This window comes from Drosophila gunungcola, assembly GCF_025200985.1.
Source record: "Drosophila gunungcola strain Sukarami chromosome 2L unlocalized genomic scaffold, Dgunungcola_SK_2 000008F, whole genome shotgun sequence".
Classification (NCBI taxonomy): Eukaryota; Metazoa; Arthropoda; class Insecta; order Diptera; family Drosophilidae; genus Drosophila; species Drosophila gunungcola.
This window is the reverse complement of record NW_026453163.1, coordinates 2,012,918-2,031,303: the sequence shown is the minus strand read 5'-3', so window position 1 is coordinate 2,031,303 and position 18,386 is coordinate 2,012,918. Positions and strand designations below refer to the sequence as shown.

Genomic DNA, 18,386 nt, shown 5'->3' with positions numbered 1-18,386 from the left:
ATCAGATGTATCAGGTATATTTGAACAAAAGGTAGACAATGCTATCTTACAACAGCTGGTAAATATCTGCGTTAAAAGGAGTTCTGCTGTGTTGTACCAAGCAAATAAAAGTATCGTTATATTTACACCGACTATTAGATACGCGACACTCGTCTGACAAACTCCAAACTAAATGTTCCCCCACAAAACAATCGGGGTCTAGGTGGCGCCCTCTGTTGGACTACATTGCCAACACTAGAGGCTAAGAGCGTTCAGCACCCTCACCCCCCGCTAAAATGGGTGATTAAACAATGGATTTAGAAACTCAATAACTTCGGAAACAATTGCTTGATTTTGAAAAATTTATTTCTATCGATAGATATGACCGAAACACACACACACAGTACAATATCTCAGAAGGACGTGACAGACTTTCCCGATTTTTTAGCGTTTTGTAGGCGTGGCTCCGCTTTGAAATAAACTTGCGCTGTGTAAGAATTACTACAATCTGCATGCCAAATCACTCTAGCTTTTATAGTTTCCGAGATCTCGACGTTTATACGGATGGATAGACAGACGGTCATGGCTAGATCGACTCGGCTATTAATCATGATCAAAAATATCATGTACTTTATAGGGTCGGAAACGCTTTCTTCTACCTGTTATATATTTTTCAACGAATGCAATATACAATTTTACTCTATTACAAAATGTTGGATGTCTGAAAAAGAAATTGTTTTGCAACCCGTTGTTTATAACTTGTAACATTATTCATTTCGCCAAGTCCTTGTCTCAGGCCCAGTATAAATTATCCAAACACCTTTTAATTTTATTTTTGATTTTTTTTTTTTAATTTTTTAGATTGGCACCTAGCCATTGAGGAAGACTATTATTACCATCCTGAAATGAATTCTAAACAAGGCCGAAATTAACAAATTAATTTGCAAGTTTCTTCCTGACGATAAAATAAGATAGCTTCTTAAAATTGTATCCATAGATACCATTTTACTAGCGCACACTTAAACAGATTGTATTCAAATATGAGATATTTTTAGTGTTACTCTTAGATTTGGATTCAAATTTGCAAGGCTTAAGTACTTTAAATTTAAATTTAAATTTTGAAAGCTGAAAAATGATTTCATATCCTTTGCGATAGATTTTATAACGCAGAAATCCATTTATCTACATGTATGCATTAACTCCATTTCACTAGGCTTCCAGTTTCCGAGGTCGTAACGAGAATTGTCCCAATTTAATTTTGGATGCATAATTATAGTGCTCTGCGCTTATTTGACCAAACCACAGAATCAGATTGTGACTTCATATTTAGTGAACCTTTTTCCGCAACAATTAACAATAAGGGTCGGCATCAATCAGGGCATGAACAATTGTCAGACGCAGTTCCAATGGAACATAATAGTTTGGAAGCTAAAAAGCTTTCCGCAAAAGCACCCAAAAACGCAGTCACACTTTTCTGCCAAACGGTAACACTTGAAGCATGAACACTTGGGCATTTTTTCAAATGCCCTGGTATTTTTGAACGGTCCTGCAACGGTCACGCTGGAACGAGCAGCAGGCGGTCAAAATTTGTTGTTAATCAATAGCAATTAGATAATAAGCGAAGTTATGCTCAGACAATTGTCACGTTCACTGCGGCTGACCTCGCGGCTACGCATGTGGGTCAACTACGCCAGCGATGCCCCGACCGGCCAGTCCCCAATTCCCGTAACCAGGGCCTTGGAAAACGGGCGGTGGGTGGAAAAGCTGAAGGCCGCCGGCGTCGAGGACACGGACTTCAACCTGAAGTGCATCGTGTCGCACGTTCTGAAGCAAAAGTTCGTAAGTATCGGTCAGAAGCGGGAGTCTCCAGCTCGACTAACCTCACTTCTCGCCCGCAGAACTCCGTGCCGGACTCCTTGGCCCAGCTGCAGTTCAATCCCGGCCAGCTGGCGGACTTCGAGCGCTTCCTGGAGGCGCGCTGTGCCCGGATGCCGCTGCAGCACATAATCGGGGAGTGGGACTTCATGGACATCACCCTGAAGACGTCGCCCTCGGTCTTTATTCCGCGCCCCGAAACAGAGGAGTTCATGCGCCTGGTGATCGAGGACCACAAGGACGCGAAGCGAGTCGACCTGCTAGAGGTGGGCTGCGGCTCGGGGGCCATGTCCTTGTCCATGCTGCACAGCCTGCCGCAGGTGGAGGCCACCGCCATCGAGCGGAGCAAGGCGGCCACCGTGCTGGCGGCCGAGAATGCCCAGATGCTGGGCCTGTCGGACCGGTTCAGGGTGCACAACCACACCATGGAGGAGGACAAGTACCTGCCCGAGGAGCTGAAGGAGCGAAAGTACGACTTGATCATCTCCAATCCGCCCTATGTGAAGACGGACGAGTTCCAGTTCCTCCACCCCGAGGTGGTTGTGTGAGTGGAGCTGCCCATTCCAGATGAACCAGTCCATTGACCATCTTGTACCCCTAGTTACGAGAACCTGAATGCCCTGGACGGTGGTTCCGATGGCTTGAGGGTGGCCCGCCTCGTGTTTGACCTGGCCTGCCGGCACCTGCGTCCCGGTGGCAAGCTCTGGCTGGAGCTGGGAAACGACCACCCGCCGATGGTCAAGACCATCATGAATCTGAAGTATGAGGGCCGGCTCAAGTTCATTGCCAGCTACAGCGACCAGTATAAGCGCGAGCGATTCGTCCAGATAGAGAAGGTCTAGGCCGGATTACCTCATGGACAAGCTGATATGACTTAGATACTGCACTTAGCTATTACGATGCCCATGCATTTAGCTGTGATTTGATTTATGACCACAAAACCTGCACGCTGCCCAGAGGCTCACTCGTTTGTATATTAAATATATAGCGCTATTTATCCATAAGTATTAAAATCTTGTAACATCGCTGCCGCCTCAAATTCGTTGTCAGCTTTAGTTCGACCTAGAACAGATCAAGGGAGTCTTGAAGCGATTCATTCCTTGATGTTCCTTTTTATCCCATGTAAGTGCATAGATTGTGTCATTCTTATGGCTATAAGTATGCTTAAGGAGTAATATCGCTCTAGTGTATAAAGAAAGTATGAAAATGCGCTTCGAATTTCTGTTTAATGAACTTTTTAAACTTTTGATTGAGTATAACTTTTTTTTTAGATATAAAATGCCGTAATACTGTCTTTTTTTTTAGTAGCAAACAAAAACCAAAGATATTTAATTTACATACTATTGCCTATAGAATGTAGCCAAGTTTGAAAGAAAAGGTTTTGAGGTAAACACTTTTAATACTTTTCGAGCATTGGAACCGTGGATTGAGTCGTTTCTGCAAATTAAGTATTTGAATATTTTCTATATTATCTGACACTACAGCAGGAAGTGCATATTATGTCTTTAGCCCCAAAGTATTGTAAGGGCAAATACAAAAAATTAGTTTTTTCTAACATTTTTGAGTGGTGGTATCACTTAAAAAACTGAACCTTTTCTACGTTTTTTTTCACTACAGAAGCAAGTTCATATTAAATATAAAAACTATTTTTTCCAACATTTAGCGAGGTGTTAGCCCTTTATGGTGCTATTTTGTTCTAGAAATTTTAGAAAAATTTTTTGCTTGCATAATTTGAAAGTTTAGACTTTCAAAAACTTTAAGGTAGTTGACATAATATTTAAAGTTCTACCGAACCGATTCCTTTGAAATTTCATATATATCTTGTTTATCCAACTTTTCACCTTGGATTTAAAAAAATTTGGTTTTAAGTATTTTTAAAAAAATCGAAAAGGTCGAACAAGTTGTATAAACAATTTTTTTTTCGTTTTTGATATATATATTATTTTAACCCGGTAGCGACATCTTTATTTATGAAGAATTTATTTAATTTTGAGATCCCTACAAGGTTTGAAATCATGTAAACTAGGACGCACCGTTTTTTTTTAAGATCTATCTCCCCCGCCTTTATCTCGGCGAATTTTGTTTTTTTCTTGTTTTTCTTTTTTTTATTCTCAAAGCGTCAATAAAAAACATATACAAAAATGTATGTTAAAAATGTATATCCTACTTGAAAAGATCCCCAAATTCAGGCCTTTATACCAGAATACCCCCTCAAGAACTGAATCATGAAGTACAGTGAAGCTGTCGTTTATTACCAGCTACAGTGACCAGATCGCACAGATATACGTTTTAAGGGGAATTACTGTATGGATATTAGCCATTATTATACTATATAAGGGTCAGAGCATATAACTGAATCCTTAAGTACTTGGTGCTTGGAGTAGCAGCACCGCTGGATCGCTGGCCGGGAAGCTTTAAGCTGCAGAGCGGAGGAAAGCTTCGGCAGACTGGCTGGCATCAGCAAGTGGAACAGCCCCACTCCGCTCAGTTGGAAATCCAATCTCGCCGCACGAGCACGCGGATTCCGAGTCCGAGAGTTGAAAGCGGACTTGATTGGTCGCCGTTGTCGTGGCGCTTTAATCCACTTGACGATTTCGAGCTCCGAGCTGCGAGCTCCTCCGTGCCGCTGGTGTGTGTTGTTTCACTTTCAAGTATTCGTTTCGTTGCTAATAAATTATAATTAACGAATGGGTAAAATTATAATTAAAGGCTACATTTAAGCGAAAATCGCAATGAGCAGATAATAGAGGCCAAGAAGATGGGAGCCATACGCGAAGCAAGCAAAAAATAAAACGAACTCAAAAAGTGCCGAAACCAAACAAATCAAAAACACGTTAAACAAGAAATCGGTTTGAAAAACCTATATAAATTTGAGTATATATGGAATGAATGTCGGTGCGTGCGAGTGAACGAATTATGTGTATCTGTACGATGCAGCCAAACTTCAAGTCGAAGGCGGCTCGGATTTGGATTGGAAACTTTTAGCAACCGATTACGCAGATCGTGACACTATTTAATGCACTTATGCATCTGTCCGCCCGATCGCCTGCAATTCGCATCTGTGTGAGTGAGTGCGTGCGTGCGTGCGTAAACATCAATGTTTTTTTAAACTGAACTCAGAATCAAGTTTTAACGCGGCTGCGTTCCTTTCGGCGACTGGTTTTCCGCAGCGCTGCTTTTATTGCCTTAAGTTTGTAATTTTAGCACACTTTCAATATTTATTGTCGGTGCCGCTCTGCTCTCCTTTTGATAATTGCGAAAAACAAACTGAATAAACAAGATTCAGCAACGATTTTTCTGCGCGCCGCGCTATGCAAATAAGAGTAGCCACGAAACGATAATGACGAGACCGAGCCAAGAAAACGAAAGCTCATCAGCTGTAGCCATTGTATTGCTATTGCTGGCAGTTCCTTCTTCGGCAGCATCTGCAACAGCAACATTGCTGCCCAGCAGCAACCCGCAACACCAGCCTGCAATTCCAGCAACAGCGGCAACAGCAGCAGCAGCAGCAGCAGTAGCAACCTCGTAGCGAAAGTTTTGCCAAATCGCTCGCCGGTTATGTTAACAAGTGTGGGTTGTTGTTTTCCCCCACTTGTTCATTCATCATCCGCCCTGTGTGCCAAGGCACTGCCAAGCGGTTTAAATGCTGCCGCTAGCATAGCACAAGGTCCCTTCGAAACAGCTGCGTCCAAAATAATAGCTCAACATATGCCAAGACAGTTGACTTTTCCTATGCTCAAATAATGTCGAGTTCGAAATCCCACATTAGCTTTGGCTTCTTCTAGTTCACTTGTGGTATTTCAGTAATAAATGTTTACTCATCAGTGTCCCGACTAAAAATCAAGATACACAGCTGTTATCTTATTTAGATGGCCTTTCACAGTCGGGGACTGGGAAACATTGAAATGCAAATACGCCGCTGCCTTGGTAGTTTTGCTGTGTCAAACGTTCCGGGGGACAGCCCAGTCTACTGGCTTAGGTCTAAACTGATCAATCAGTGTGTGAACAGCGGCCTGTAACAACTACTTACCACATTCCCACACTTTTTAATCGCTTCCAGCCCAGTGTCACACCCGTGCGAGCTTGGGCAACCGAAAATTTGACAACGACTGCCTATGAGCACTTGAGGAAATGTTGCATAAACGAAAGTTGGTCCCGACCGCGTGAAAAGGGGAAAAGGGAGGGGTCGAGCTGGGCAAGCCGGGTACTCAGATTTAAGGCTGCTCACGTCGACGGGGCGGATACAAAGTCTACATGTGTCACAACAGCAACATCGGCAAATAATTTAAACGCTCCGCGGCGGCAATTGAAGAGGCATCAATTAACAAAGACCACTGCAACTTAGAGGAATAGTGGAAATCACTTATATATAGACATTTAGCTTCTGCAGCAAAATGAAGAATCGTCAGCGGCCGCGCCGAATATCGCTAAATGAAAACCACAACAGATACTTGGGGAGCAGCAACATCGATGTACAAATATTTACCAATACAAAAGAACCCAATCAAGTCAATTTAAATTCATCGTCAAAGCCGCTGACAACTACAGTAACGACGACCTCAGCGGAGGCTTCGGCTGTGTACGCCGCTCTTCCCGCTTCGCTTTCAGTCGCTCAGATAGCCCAGCAGCAACAGCAACAGCAACAGCAACAGCAACAGCAACATATACATGCACGGCAGCAACATCTACGCCTTGAGCAGCAACAGCAGCTGATTATGCCGCCCACAGTGATGACAGGCAAATACTGTCCGCCGCACGCCAAGCTGCGAAAATCGAAATCCACCCCGAGTCTCAACTTCGATGGCAGCCAGCCCATGGAGGAGGACGCCCGCTGTCACTCCATTTCCCCATTTTCCCGTGGAAACCCCGCCTCGGAGGCTAAGCAAACGCAGCAACATGAACAATTTTCACGCATCACCAGCACCGACAGCGGCTGCACCAGCAACAGCAACATCAACATCGGCAGCAACAAGTGCAACAGCAATGCGACGCCGACAACACCGGAGTCATTGCGCTTTGGATGCGCCCATTATAAGCGACGCGCCATGTTTGTGGTAAGTGCAATGAGTAGTCAATAGGCATCCATATCAGCAATAGGTTCTGCGGCAGTTAGCGAATCTTTTTCTGCACAATAAGTGAAAGCAAAAGTGCAATTCAATGTCAAAAGAGGCTAGCAGGTTAGATAATTAAAATAAATATAAATTGTTCTTTTGCACACTCCATTAATATTAGTTGCAATTTGGGCCAAGTATTAATTTATTAAGTTAGAAAATTTGAATAAAACCCTTTTAGAAACCATATACATTTTTACAAATTTGAATAAAGCCCATTTTTTATAATTATCTTGAGTTTTTTGAGCCTCCTTCGGTCTAACAAAATTATAATTTAAAATTCTATAATGCTAAGATCTTAATAGAAGTATTTACAGAATAAAATCTGAGTAATATAATATAGATGTTTTCCATAGCAGTTACTAACAACTCATTGCCTTTGAAAGGGCTGTGTATATGTTTTTATCTTTTCAATTGTTGTAATTTAAAGAACATGTCAAAAAGCGTCTGATCGTGGCAATTTCTCGATTAATATTTTATTTACCAACCAATAAAGATATTTACCCTACACATTAATTAAAATTATGCGGGTCGAAAGCAATATCTGGAGGAGCAGAATAATAATTTACCAAGAGTTTCGAATTAATTTCTTATTGATGTGGGAACCCTTATGTTTAATAAAGAGGAATATCCATCAATTCCCATTAAAACATTTTCATGACAATCTCGCTGATTTGAAGTGTGACGAGCGTAGAGCATTTGATACTTGCCATACTATGTTTATATTGAAAGGCAATTCCTTAAGACCCCAGTTATTTTGTTTAATAAGATTATGAGAAAACATTTATAAATTCTTAAAAATTGCATGATTGTATGATTAAGTAACATTGAAAAGAAGAGGGTCAAATGAGTTAAGGATAATTGTAGACTAATTGACAAATAAAAACTTGTCAACTTCATTAACTTTTTAATTTCATCAAAGTTTTTGTATCATAAAAAACAAGTTATTGATTATGTTAATGCTAACTTATATTAAAGGAATTATCTGAATTTCATATTTTTTTTGCAATTCATATTTTTGTGGCTATTAAATTTTGCACATATTTGAGGATTTTAGAATTTTCGAGAAAGTAATTATGGCGCCTTCGGAAGGCATCTGTGCTTTCTGCTACCTTCTGGAATGGCCATTTAACCTTTATTTATTCGATTCTAAACAAACAGCCCAAGTAAAGTGGCTGAAGTCTAAACAGACACCTTTGGCAATGATTCTTTTGTGCCCGGTGTAATTTGAATTCAATTCGAGGGAATTACTGTTTGCACGGCGAATGTTCATGATTCCGGGTTCCGGAGAGGAACGATTGCGGGCACGGGTCTGGCAGCAAATTAAACCGACCCGTCTGCTCCGGTTCCGATTCACAGCGACTCACTACCCCGGAGGCGAGTGGCCATTTAACACCTCCATTCTCCATTCATCTGGGCAAACAATGCGTTTATCTCCATCGGTCGGGCTTGGATAAGAAATTATGAGGAAACGTGAAATTGTGTGTGCATATAAAGCAATCGTTCCCCAGCTATATTCAGGCATTTACTTTACCAATTAGGGGCCAGCAGACATAATTATCGAGAGGTGATAAGTACGGGATACGATAGTACCAGTGAATAATATTAAGGTGAGAAAACTGACTCAATGCAGGGGAAAGTAAAAGAAGAGTATTGGGCTGAGTTGGTATGATTTCGAAAAGCGACGTCGAATACATCTAGAACCGATAAACTTGCATGGTACAACGGTCATAGGCTATAATATGGCAAAACACTAACAGTGATATTAACTGGTCTTAATGGATAACATATTCTAATTTTGATCCCTTAAATTTGGTCATTTGGGTGGGTGATGTTTAGGACTGGGAGATACTAGCAATTCTAATAGCAAATATGATCATCTTTCCAGTTATATAAAAAGACTAACCGTTCAGATTTTAAATGCCTCTGTGGAAAGCATCTCTTACACGATAGGATTTAAACATCGCCATGTTAAGCTTTATATACCCTTGCACGTATATAAAAGAATGTATTCCTTAATCGTTTCTTAATTTGTTTTATGGATGGCATAAATATTATTTTAGGATATAAATAAAACTGAGTAGCCAAATCATTAAGTAAATAATATAAAACCAAAACTGAAAGCAAAGTAAATCCGTTAAAGGAACTGTAAAACTGAAGCATTCACATTTCACGGTATGAATTAATCATGTCGTACCACTTTACAAAGCTTTCAAAAAATGTCACGTAAGTCCGTACACGCCCCAATCTGTCCCACATTTTCTATAATCCGAAGGGTCTTTCGATGTTTTCGCTTGTGTACACACGTTTCACACCGAGAGAAATTGGGAGAAGCAAAGGTTCAACTTATTTGCATTAACGAGGGTCACATTAGCTGTTGAATCAGGTGGAGTACTTTATTCTCAAATATTTATATTCGCGTTAATGTACATACAATGCATGAAATTAATTTATACATTCCTGTGGACTTAAGCTCAATGCTAAAAGCGATGTGTGCAATCGCAGTCCCCAGTGGAGCAATGCCCGCAATTAATGTCCCCCTAATATCGTGTGTTCCAACAGATCTTGAATCAATTTGTCATAGAGCCTCGTATTTGTCTCGTTTCTTTGTTTCGGGGAATAAATAAATTTGATGTCTGATGTCTGGAGTTAGCCATTTGCAGGAACAAAAGCGTTATAATATGATCATTAGTGCAGCGCAGCAATAAAACGAGGGGAAACACAAAGAAACCGGATTCGAAGACTCTACTCCGTTTTGTTCTTCAAGTGTTATCATCGCAGCAGAGTTGAAATAAGTGCTTACTATATACGAAAAGTGTTGTCGAGCTATAAATAATCCTCAAAGATAGTAGAGACGTTTAGCGAGGGAGCGAGCGAGGTTGGGTGATATAAATACACCCACCCCAGCGAGGCCTGGACTTTGTTACATAAGTTACAGAAGGCAAACAAACAAGATACAGAAATTTGTAAGCCAACCGATTTTTAATCTCTCTGCACACAGCAACGAGTTCCGAATTCTAAAATCAACGGAATCAAGAAACCGGATCGATCTGATGCCGATGCGGTCGGTCTTTATCATAACCAAATGTTGATGATTCCCTCTGTCGACTGGAGAACTAATTAGCAGCAATCTAATGAACAGACACGAGTGGCTTTTGGCATCTTTACAAGCGAATTAAGTTTCCCCCATGACTTGATTAGGAGTTCGATCGATCGATCGAATTCAAAGTGCAATCTTTATGACAATGCTAAGTTTGGCCAGCAGATCTGACGCCAAACGAAATTGCCTTCGGGGGACGTCAGTCGTCAATTTCACCTACCATTTGTTTTATGCCGGCTTCCAGGCAGATTTCGTGAATTAGCAACTCAATTTGGGAATTAGGGTCCGCGTCACCGTTGGCTGCTAATGAATTATGTTGCTCGATAATAAGTTCGGTAGTCCTTGACTGGAGGAGGGTCCCATCAGAAGTGGAGTGGAAACTTAGCCCCATTTTAAGTGGAAATTTTCGTGCTCCGTTGTTTTTCCAGTACTAATTTCTCCTGGTGTTGTTTGCTATTTCCCATCCATACATGTTTCAGACTCCCTGCTGCAACAAGTTCTACAAGTGCCGATTTTGCCATGACGAGAACGAGACTCACCACTTCGATCGCAAGACCCTCACCGAGCTGATCTGCTCCGAATGCAACAGGCGGCAAACGGTTCGGGAGCAGTGCGAAAATTGCGGAGTCCGATTTGGAAAGGTAAGTACTCGCAGTGTTGGGTATCCAGATACCTGTACCTAGACACCTACACCTAGTTCACAAAACTTGGTACTTATTTCGTTACTTAGGTATTGATTTTCATTAAATTACTTTTACATATTTTATTATTTGCGTAGACAAAACACAACAACTTAAAAAAGCCAAAAATTATTTAAAAATGTGTACGTATTTTGAGGTATGATCATATATATATATATATATATAAAAAATGGTGTACCTTTTGCTTTGCCTAGGTATATAATTTTGCATATAATTACCATGTATCTTTCCCAACGCTGAGTACGTGCAGTACTCTGAAATATCCCTTTATCAAGGATGTTACTCCTAATCTCATCTAACTATTGTTATTGCATATCTAGGGCCCTTTTTCTACAAAAAATTGTTTCTTTATAGAAATTAAACTTAGTAAATTAACAAAATGTTTTGATATATTAATTGGGAAACGCTGAAAGACAAATTTGTAATTTAGTCCGTAAACCCTTTGATTTTTAGACCTATAGAAGTCTTCAAATGTGTTCTTTCATGAATTGGGAGTTACCCGAGAGGAAGGAGACATTTTTAAAAGCTGATCCTAGTTCCTTCAGGCGTGCTACTAGGAATTATTTATCTCCCTTTGGTCTTGACAAAGTCGCGCAGATGACTTTGAGTTATGCCTGCAATATTGCGATATGTTCCGCAGTTCAGATTTACAAACGGATCTTAATGTCTTTCAAACATGGTATTGTGAAAATCTATTGGACCTTAATAGCGTTAAATGCAAAGTAATGACATTCTATCGGGCCAACCCACAATATGCCACGCTTACTCTCTGTGGTTGTGAGTAGACTAGAATTAGACAAATTGATAACCTTGGCATCAATCTTACATTTTCTGACCATATTACTTTCATGGTGAATAAAGCCAGGAGAGTGCTTGGATTTTTAAAAAGGTGGTCAAGTGAATTCGATGATCCGTATGTCACAAAGACCTTATTTATTTCATTAGTGCGTCCAATCCTGGATTACGGCTCACCATTTTGGAGTCCCCAAAATGGTGTGAATATAGACTGTTTAAATTTGCTCTACGGGGGCTTAACTGGGATTAATTAAATTTACTTGTTAATTAACCATCTTTATCCAACCGTAGAACGATGATTGGTTTTACTTATTCACGGGGATGTGGAGAGTACCGAGCTAATGGATTGTCTACATTTCTGAATAGGAACTATATTCCTATTATTTTGAAACATTGTAGATCTGACTACGATATGCAAAATCCATTTAGAGTACCATTTAATGGCTATAACAAACTCTATCATATCATTTATACTACTGACTCTTTAGCAATTTTAAAAGCTTTAATCTTATCTTACTTAGCACGCAATTATTGTAGTATTAATTGGTTAATTAGTTTGGTATATATACGTTGAAGTATCCTTTTGATTTGCATAATTTGTTGCAGTACACCTGTCTGATCTGCAACCTCTTCGACGATGCGGACAAGCAGCAGTACCATTGTCACGGCTGTGGAATCTGTCGGATTGGCGGGGCAGAAAACTTCTTCCATTGCGAGGTCTGCAACATGTGCCTTCCCATCCAGCTGAAGATCGATGGCCACAGGGTGAGTTTTTGACATCATTTTGCACTCCATTAGGTTCCGTGATTGTCCACTTGGAAGGCATTTGGCTTGTAAGTGCCGAGTGTGACCTCCGCGATTCGAAAGCAAGTCGAAGAAATAGCCAGCCAGCTCGCCTATTAATTTGGTGTCAATTCGTTGCCGAAACCGATTGCCTAATTGCTTTTCGTAGCGATCCGCGATCCGTGATCGGTGATCTGCGATCTGCGATCCAGTTGAGTGGATATGAATGTCAAAACGGTTCGAGGGATTGCCCAATCAATTGGGCAGCGTATGGAGAGTGCTGTGCATACGCGTATCAGGCACCGAAGATCTGATGGCGGTCAGCATGACTAGGCAAACCCTACTAACCGACGGTCTACTCCTACTCCCTCGCAGTGCGTGGAGAACATCTCGCGGTCCCACTGTCCGGTTTGTCTGGGCGACATCCACACCTCGCGCATTCCCTGCCACATTCCCGACTGCGGCCACCTGCTGCACAAGATGTGCTTCGACCAGCTCCTCGCCTCCGGCCACTACACCTGTCCCACCTGCCAGACCTCGCTGATCGACATGACGGCGCTGTGGGAGTACCTCGACGACCAGGCCAAGCGTATGCCGGTGCCCCTGAAGTACGAGAACCAGCGGGTTCACATATTCTGCAACGATTGTCACAAGGTAAGATGTCCAATTCTGCGGTTGTATTTAGCCATTTAAGCTTAATGGGTTACACCACTCTCGGAACGAATCGAAATTTTTTTTAGAAAGTTCTATAACTTGGGTCAGGCGAGTCGAATTAGACATGTGCCAAACTTATGTAGTTCAAAAGCTACACAGAAGTTGGATAGTTTCGTTGTATTTTGATGATCATTTGTAAATATTCGTTTTATTTTTATTTTATGGTCGTTTTATTTTATTTACACTTAACACATTGGGTAACACAAATGTTTCACTCAAATTTTAAAAATCGAAAAATGTAGCAACAATTTAATTTTACGGCTTGTTTTAACAAATAATAAAATAGTTTTATAAAATATGTATTATATATAATATATATACAACATATCGTGTTTTATACATGAATTTTTTATAATCCCACTGAGGTATTTTTACACCAGTTACTGTTAGATTAAAAGCATATACATATCGTACTCCTTGAAAAGTATATAACACGTAAAATGAAGCGTTTTTGACAAAAAAATAATATTTGACAAACTCACTCATTAAATTAAATAAAATACAATTTAGAGGGTTTTATAATTTATGTCAGATGTTTATTTCTTAAAGAGCAAATCTAGGCGAGTCGTTATAGACATATCCTTTTGTTTTTTTGCTATCAAAATTAAACTTTCCGATCAAGGTCGGCGATTGGACAAACATATCCCAAAGCTGGCATTAGAATAGTTATTCTCAAATTTTTTCGCAAACCAAATCTGTCAGTCAATTCGGCTGTACAAATGAAAAATCCTAAATCCTAAATATCCGTGTTCCATATATGGAATTGTTTGTTATTTCTCCTTTAAAGTAATGCATTGTGTTACTCCAAAATATTTTGTCTTTAACCTGCATGAAGTGTAAAAGCCTACTTTTAAATCAAGGTCCGACAATAATAACAACGTTAAGAAAGTAAAACATGTGGAACACTAAAAAGCACCCTGACCCTTTTACATTGCAGACTTCCAAAACCAAATTCCATTTCATAGGACTTAAGTGCGTGCATTGCGGCGCCTACAACACAACGCAGGATGTGAAACGCCGCCTGTCCCTAGTTGCCGATGAGCCATCTTCAGCATGATGTCCACCGATCCACACCAGATCAGCATCAGCATCCACATCCGCATTCGCAACAGTAAACCTCTTGCCATGCTATCCATATTTGAAGAAACTTATTTGTTACCTAAACGCAACACAACTGAAATCGAAACGCATTGAATTTAGAATAAATTCGAGCTGGTATCGAATATAAACCACACAAAAACACAAACGAAAGGCTCCCTAAATCATTCGGGTGTTCTCTCGAAACTCCTGGAGATTTAAAAATATTAATTAGGTTTAATTGAAATATATAGTTTCAATATTGTGATAAACCTATAACAAAAACTTAATCCAAATTGTTCTTTTAAATCTCTAGGTGATTTCAAACCCCCAATTTAGTATACACTACACATTGGTCAATACAAAGTTTCACTCGAATTTTAAAGTATTACATTTGCAAAATTCATTTTGTGTAAACCTCGAATTTCTCCGCAAAAATTTAATTTTAGAAAAAAAACTCTGTAAATTCTTAAAATTCCGTTACGCATTAATTCTGAATAAAATAGATAACTTACAACAAGAATTATCTTGTGTTTTTCATTAGGAAATAAACGAACATAGTATGGTTTTATTTTTAAAGCCATTTTATTCCATTTTATTTGCTTTGGTTAAAGTATATATAGTTATATACTTTTTAGATGTCTTAACTTATTTACAATTCATAGTGTATGAATTTCCTCGAAGAATATGGATGGTAACGGACTTTTGTACATAATTAAAAAGCTGATTTTTAAAGAGAACTACATCTATAAGAGTAAATATCGTTTGATCATCCCGATTAACAATAAAGTAACACTAGAACTGAAAAATATTTCGATTTCCTCCGACAGACTTTAAAATACCAATTGGAAAACTTTTGGGAAGTTGTCCATGAATTGAACTACCAGTTAGAGATATTGATGGCTACCGATTGGGCACACTACTGCGCCTTCTCCTTCTGTACTGCGGCAGCGGTTACGTCTCCGCCAGCTGCCTTCTCCACCTCACGATTCTTTTTACGTTCGGCCTTCTTCTTCTGACTGGTCAGGTATAGTCCCAGCGCAATCATTGCCGCCCAGCTTACGTATCCAATGTGATAAACGGAGCTATAGAACCGCCAAATGTTGCCGAAGGATGAGAGCAGGAAGGCCTCGCCCAAGTAACTGAAGGCGAACCACTTGAAGATCCAGAAGAGAACATCGATCACCCTGCGCCTGGTGCCAATTTCATGTTTGCGCACCAGCTTATCCCACATGTCCTCCAGGGCAACGTAGAAGGGAGCGCCCATGATGCAGAAGTAGTGTCCCGGTCGGAATCCGTGCCAGTAGGCGGAGCACAGCAAAGTAGCGCCAGTTCTAAGAGGGTGCCAAAGGCAAGTTAGTAAGGGAAACACTCAATAGCTCATAATATATGTAACTAACTACTAGGAATACCTGCCAACCCTGCGATCAGTAGCAAAGGGAAAGAACAACAACAACGGAAGTAATAAGAAAAGCAAGCGAAAATACGACAAAAGCTACGATTCTATGGATCGAGTTAAAGTAAGAACTTGAACTAATAGTTTTGTACCAATAGAATGTCATAGCATCACAGTTACTTGCTAAATACTTAGAGAGTCTCCCTAGCAGCAAACACACCTGTATCTCTTGCTGGGGAACAGTTTGTAAACGTTGACAGCCAGCCAATACTGGACGCAGACGTTCCAGTGCTTCATGCCCTCGCGGAAGGTCCAGCATCGCTCCACCTCGAGTACTCTTGTGTTCACAATCGTTGTGAAGTTGTAGAGGTGCTTGTCTGCATCGCGTTTCAGGTGCTGGTAGCGTTTCCGTGGTCCCTCTCCGTTGTTCGGATCCGACTCATCCGGATACGCTCCGAAGCCAGCCATTGTGCAGACACATTCGCTCAGGGTCAGTCCGGTGTAAATGCGAGCACGGAATGTCCAGAACGTGGGCCACACGTACAGCAAGCGGTAGACAAAGGAGCGGTCGTTGAAGAACTCATCACTCAAAGCATACTGAAATAAACAACAAAGTAAGTACTCTTCGGAGGCATGTTTAATTCTCTACTCACATCTAGGGGCCAGAAATAGTTGGTGGCCAGATAAAGAGCGCAGTAGAATACTGCATTTTTTAGCTTTTCCAGAGTGGCTTCAACGCAGGGTGCGTGGGTCTTAAAGGGCATCTCAAAATAGTCCCTGTACGTGCGATACCGATAGTAGGGACCTGTAAGTTGATAAACATAAGTGGTTGCGCCTTATAGAAATCGATTTTGAGCTTGTATTAGTTGAAATACTATCAGCATTTGGATTGGACTTTGGTATCTACATGTTCGGAACACAGACAGACGTTCTGCGTGCATGTGAATCGTTAATTCGCTTGATCCCAGCCTGCTCTTCACCTGTTAGAACTCCGATATAGTTAAAGCTGTAGTGCAGGATCTCGACGGCAGTCAGGGTCTGCAGCTCCTCGTCGTAGTCGGTAATCTCGACAAGACTCTCCTGGTTTACATCCCGCTGGTCGTTCTTCTTCTGCTCGTCGCGAGCCTGCAGTCGTTTCCAGGCGGCTGTCTTCTCGAAGGCAATGCCCGACACCTGCCGTGGGAAGGATTAGCAATCGAGTAGTTGTAACGACAGATGGTTATGCAACTGCAACACACCTTCAGGGTCAGTATCATTTGTATCATGTTGGTGTGGCCGGGAATGCCCAGGTGGAAGTCGAACAGGCGGAAGACCACCAGGTAGCCAAACATGACCGCGAAGGTGACGAGGTGGCCTTTGCTGGAGGAGGGAGCAGAATGATAATTAGCCGGTTACAAGGGCGGGATGAGCTCCCCACTCACCTCGGATGCACGAGGAGCACGGTGGCGGTGCCCAGGGCCAGGGAGGCGAAACAAAACAGGCTGTGGAGCCCCGACACAATAACAACCACAGTCACGCCCAGCGCAGTGGACACCAGCTTGCGCTGGCTCTCGTCCGCGATCTTCCTCACATAGCTCCCGGCTCCGATGCAACCCAGAAGGCAGATCACGTAGATCACGTCGTCGATACTCATGCCACTAGTGCTTTGGTGCTCCTTCTGCTATTGATTTTTGGTTTGCCTTTGTGTGTTTTGGAGGCGCAGAAACATCGAATGCCAATCAAAACAAAACAATAACATATCGAGTGGGAAGACCGGTTTCTCAACCGATTTACCAAAAGACTATCGAATGACACAACCGACTAAAATTTCACCAACAGAAAGTTTAAAATAATAGGAAACTGCTTTTTTACCGTAGGGCAGTGCTGAGCATAGAGAAAAAATTTGCAGTTCCGGTAAAATTGCAGTTCCTTAATCTAAGTTTTTTTTTAGTTTTGGTTACGGTTTCATTGGAATTGGGATATTTTCGTGCTAAAGATTTTTAAAAGTTACAAGTTTAATAATTTGTTTTAATTAGGCGAAAGTCAATTCTCTATTACAAAATTTATTTCGAGTAAATAAATTGGATAAATTGTCTTCTGATCAATTTTCAATTAGTTTATGTTTCGGAGTTTTCCTGTCTTGAATGTGTCTCCGCTAAATTCGGAGTTAGCATTAGAGTATCCCACTACCAACCGGAAACCTCGCATGCTATTGCACAAAAGCTGGCTGACATGAAACAGTGAAGCACCTCCGCTACTTATTCATTCATGCTATCGAATTTAGCCTTGTAATTCTGTGCAAAAGAGAAAATAATGATTTTTGTTGAATTTGCTTCATTTTAATTTAAGAAGGGGAATTATAAACGTTTCTTTGACAGGAATTAAATATGATCGTCGTTACTGCTTTGGATTCATCATTAAATTTAAATGTTCTAAAATTTTATAAAGAAACTATAACCAAATTGCATGCAATTATATTGACAAGCAAACGTTTTAACTAATTATAAGCTTACTTCTTTGTTGTTTATTTTTGTTGTGCATGAAACAAACTTTTTGTTTTCCGACAATGTTAGTGCTCATCCAAACCGTAAGAACAGTTTTTTTTTTTCAAAATACAGTAAGGGCGATATTATTATTTTATATGAACAATAAATAAGAAACAAAATTTAAAAAATATGGACAAAGACTCTTGACTTCCAGCTCATCCTCTTTTAGTTTGTGCGTAACCTTACGGATGATATTTTATGTTCAGTTAAAAGTTTGCAACTCAGTGAAGGAAAAATATTCGACCCTTTAAGGTATGTATGTATATATTGTTGATCAGCATCTGGCACCAGGCGAGTCGATCAACCCACTTCCGGCCGTCTCTTTGCTTA

At 40.7% G+C, this 18,386-nt stretch overlaps 3 protein-coding genes across 3 annotated transcripts; 2 read left to right on the top strand and 1 right to left on the bottom strand.

Annotated features, from left to right (window-relative positions):
* Positions 1 to 1,501: 1,501 nt before the first annotated feature.
* LOC128253287 (MTRF1L release factor glutamine methyltransferase) lies at positions 1,502 to 2,893 on the top strand. The gene is made up of 3 exons (XM_052981573.1): positions 1,502 to 1,818; positions 1,878 to 2,398; positions 2,456 to 2,893. The coding sequence occupies exons 1-3, from the start codon at positions 1,606 to 1,608 to the stop codon at positions 2,694 to 2,696; spliced, it is 975 nt and encodes a 324-aa protein (XP_052837533.1). The 5' UTR covers positions 1,502 to 1,605; the 3' UTR covers positions 2,697 to 2,893.
* A 1,448-nt stretch (positions 2,894 to 4,341) lies between these two features.
* LOC128253280 (RING finger and CHY zinc finger domain-containing protein 1) lies at positions 4,342 to 14,658 on the top strand. Its single transcript, XM_052981565.1, has 6 exons — positions 4,342 to 4,483; positions 5,915 to 6,908; positions 10,545 to 10,706; positions 12,168 to 12,326; positions 12,720 to 12,998; positions 13,996 to 14,658. The coding sequence occupies exons 2-6, from the start codon at positions 6,249 to 6,251 to the stop codon at positions 14,113 to 14,115; spliced, it is 1,380 nt and encodes a 459-aa protein (XP_052837525.1). The 5' UTR covers positions 4,342 to 4,483; positions 5,915 to 6,248; the 3' UTR covers positions 14,116 to 14,658.
* A 90-nt stretch (positions 14,659 to 14,748) lies between these two features.
* On the bottom strand, positions 14,749 to 17,273 carry LOC128253276 (lysophospholipid acyltransferase 7). The gene is made up of 6 exons (XM_052981561.1): positions 16,953 to 17,273; positions 16,770 to 16,890; positions 16,512 to 16,704; positions 16,185 to 16,336; positions 15,752 to 16,128; positions 14,749 to 15,469 (listed from the first exon to the last, which is right to left on the bottom strand). The coding sequence occupies exons 1-6, from the start codon at positions 17,162 to 17,164 to the stop codon at positions 15,055 to 15,057; spliced, it is 1,470 nt and encodes a 489-aa protein (XP_052837521.1). The 5' UTR covers positions 17,165 to 17,273; the 3' UTR covers positions 14,749 to 15,054.
* Positions 17,274 to 18,386: the final 1,113 nt, after the last annotated feature.

Coding starts and splice junctions, on each gene's coding strand:
- LOC128253276 (XM_052981561.1), bottom strand. CDS start 17,164: ATGAGTATCGACGACGTGATCTACGTGATCTGCCTTCTGGGTTGCATC. Junction 16,705..16,769: donor AAATGATACTGACCCTGAAG/GTGTGTTGCAGT, acceptor TTCCCACGGCAG/GTGTCGGGCATTGCCTTCGA. Junction 16,337..16,511: donor CTATATCGGAGTTCTAACAG/GTGAAGAGCAGG, acceptor ATCAACTTACAG/GTCCCTACTATCGGTATCGC.
- LOC128253287 (XM_052981573.1), top strand. CDS start 1,606: ATGCTCAGACAATTGTCACGTTCACTGCGGCTGACCTCGCGGCTACGC. Junction 1,819..1,877: donor ACGTTCTGAAGCAAAAGTTC/GTAAGTATCGGT, acceptor TCTCGCCCGCAG/AACTCCGTGCCGGACTCCTT. Junction 2,399..2,455: donor CTCCACCCCGAGGTGGTTGT/GTGAGTGGAGCT, acceptor TTGTACCCCTAG/TTACGAGAACCTGAATGCCC.
- LOC128253280 (XM_052981565.1), top strand. CDS start 6,249: ATGAAGAATCGTCAGCGGCCGCGCCGAATATCGCTAAATGAAAACCAC. Junction 10,707..12,167: donor GCGGAGTCCGATTTGGAAAG/GTAAGTACTCGC, acceptor AATTTGTTGCAG/TACACCTGTCTGATCTGCAA. Junction 12,999..13,995: donor TCTGCAACGATTGTCACAAG/GTAAGATGTCCA, acceptor TTTACATTGCAG/ACTTCCAAAACCAAATTCCA.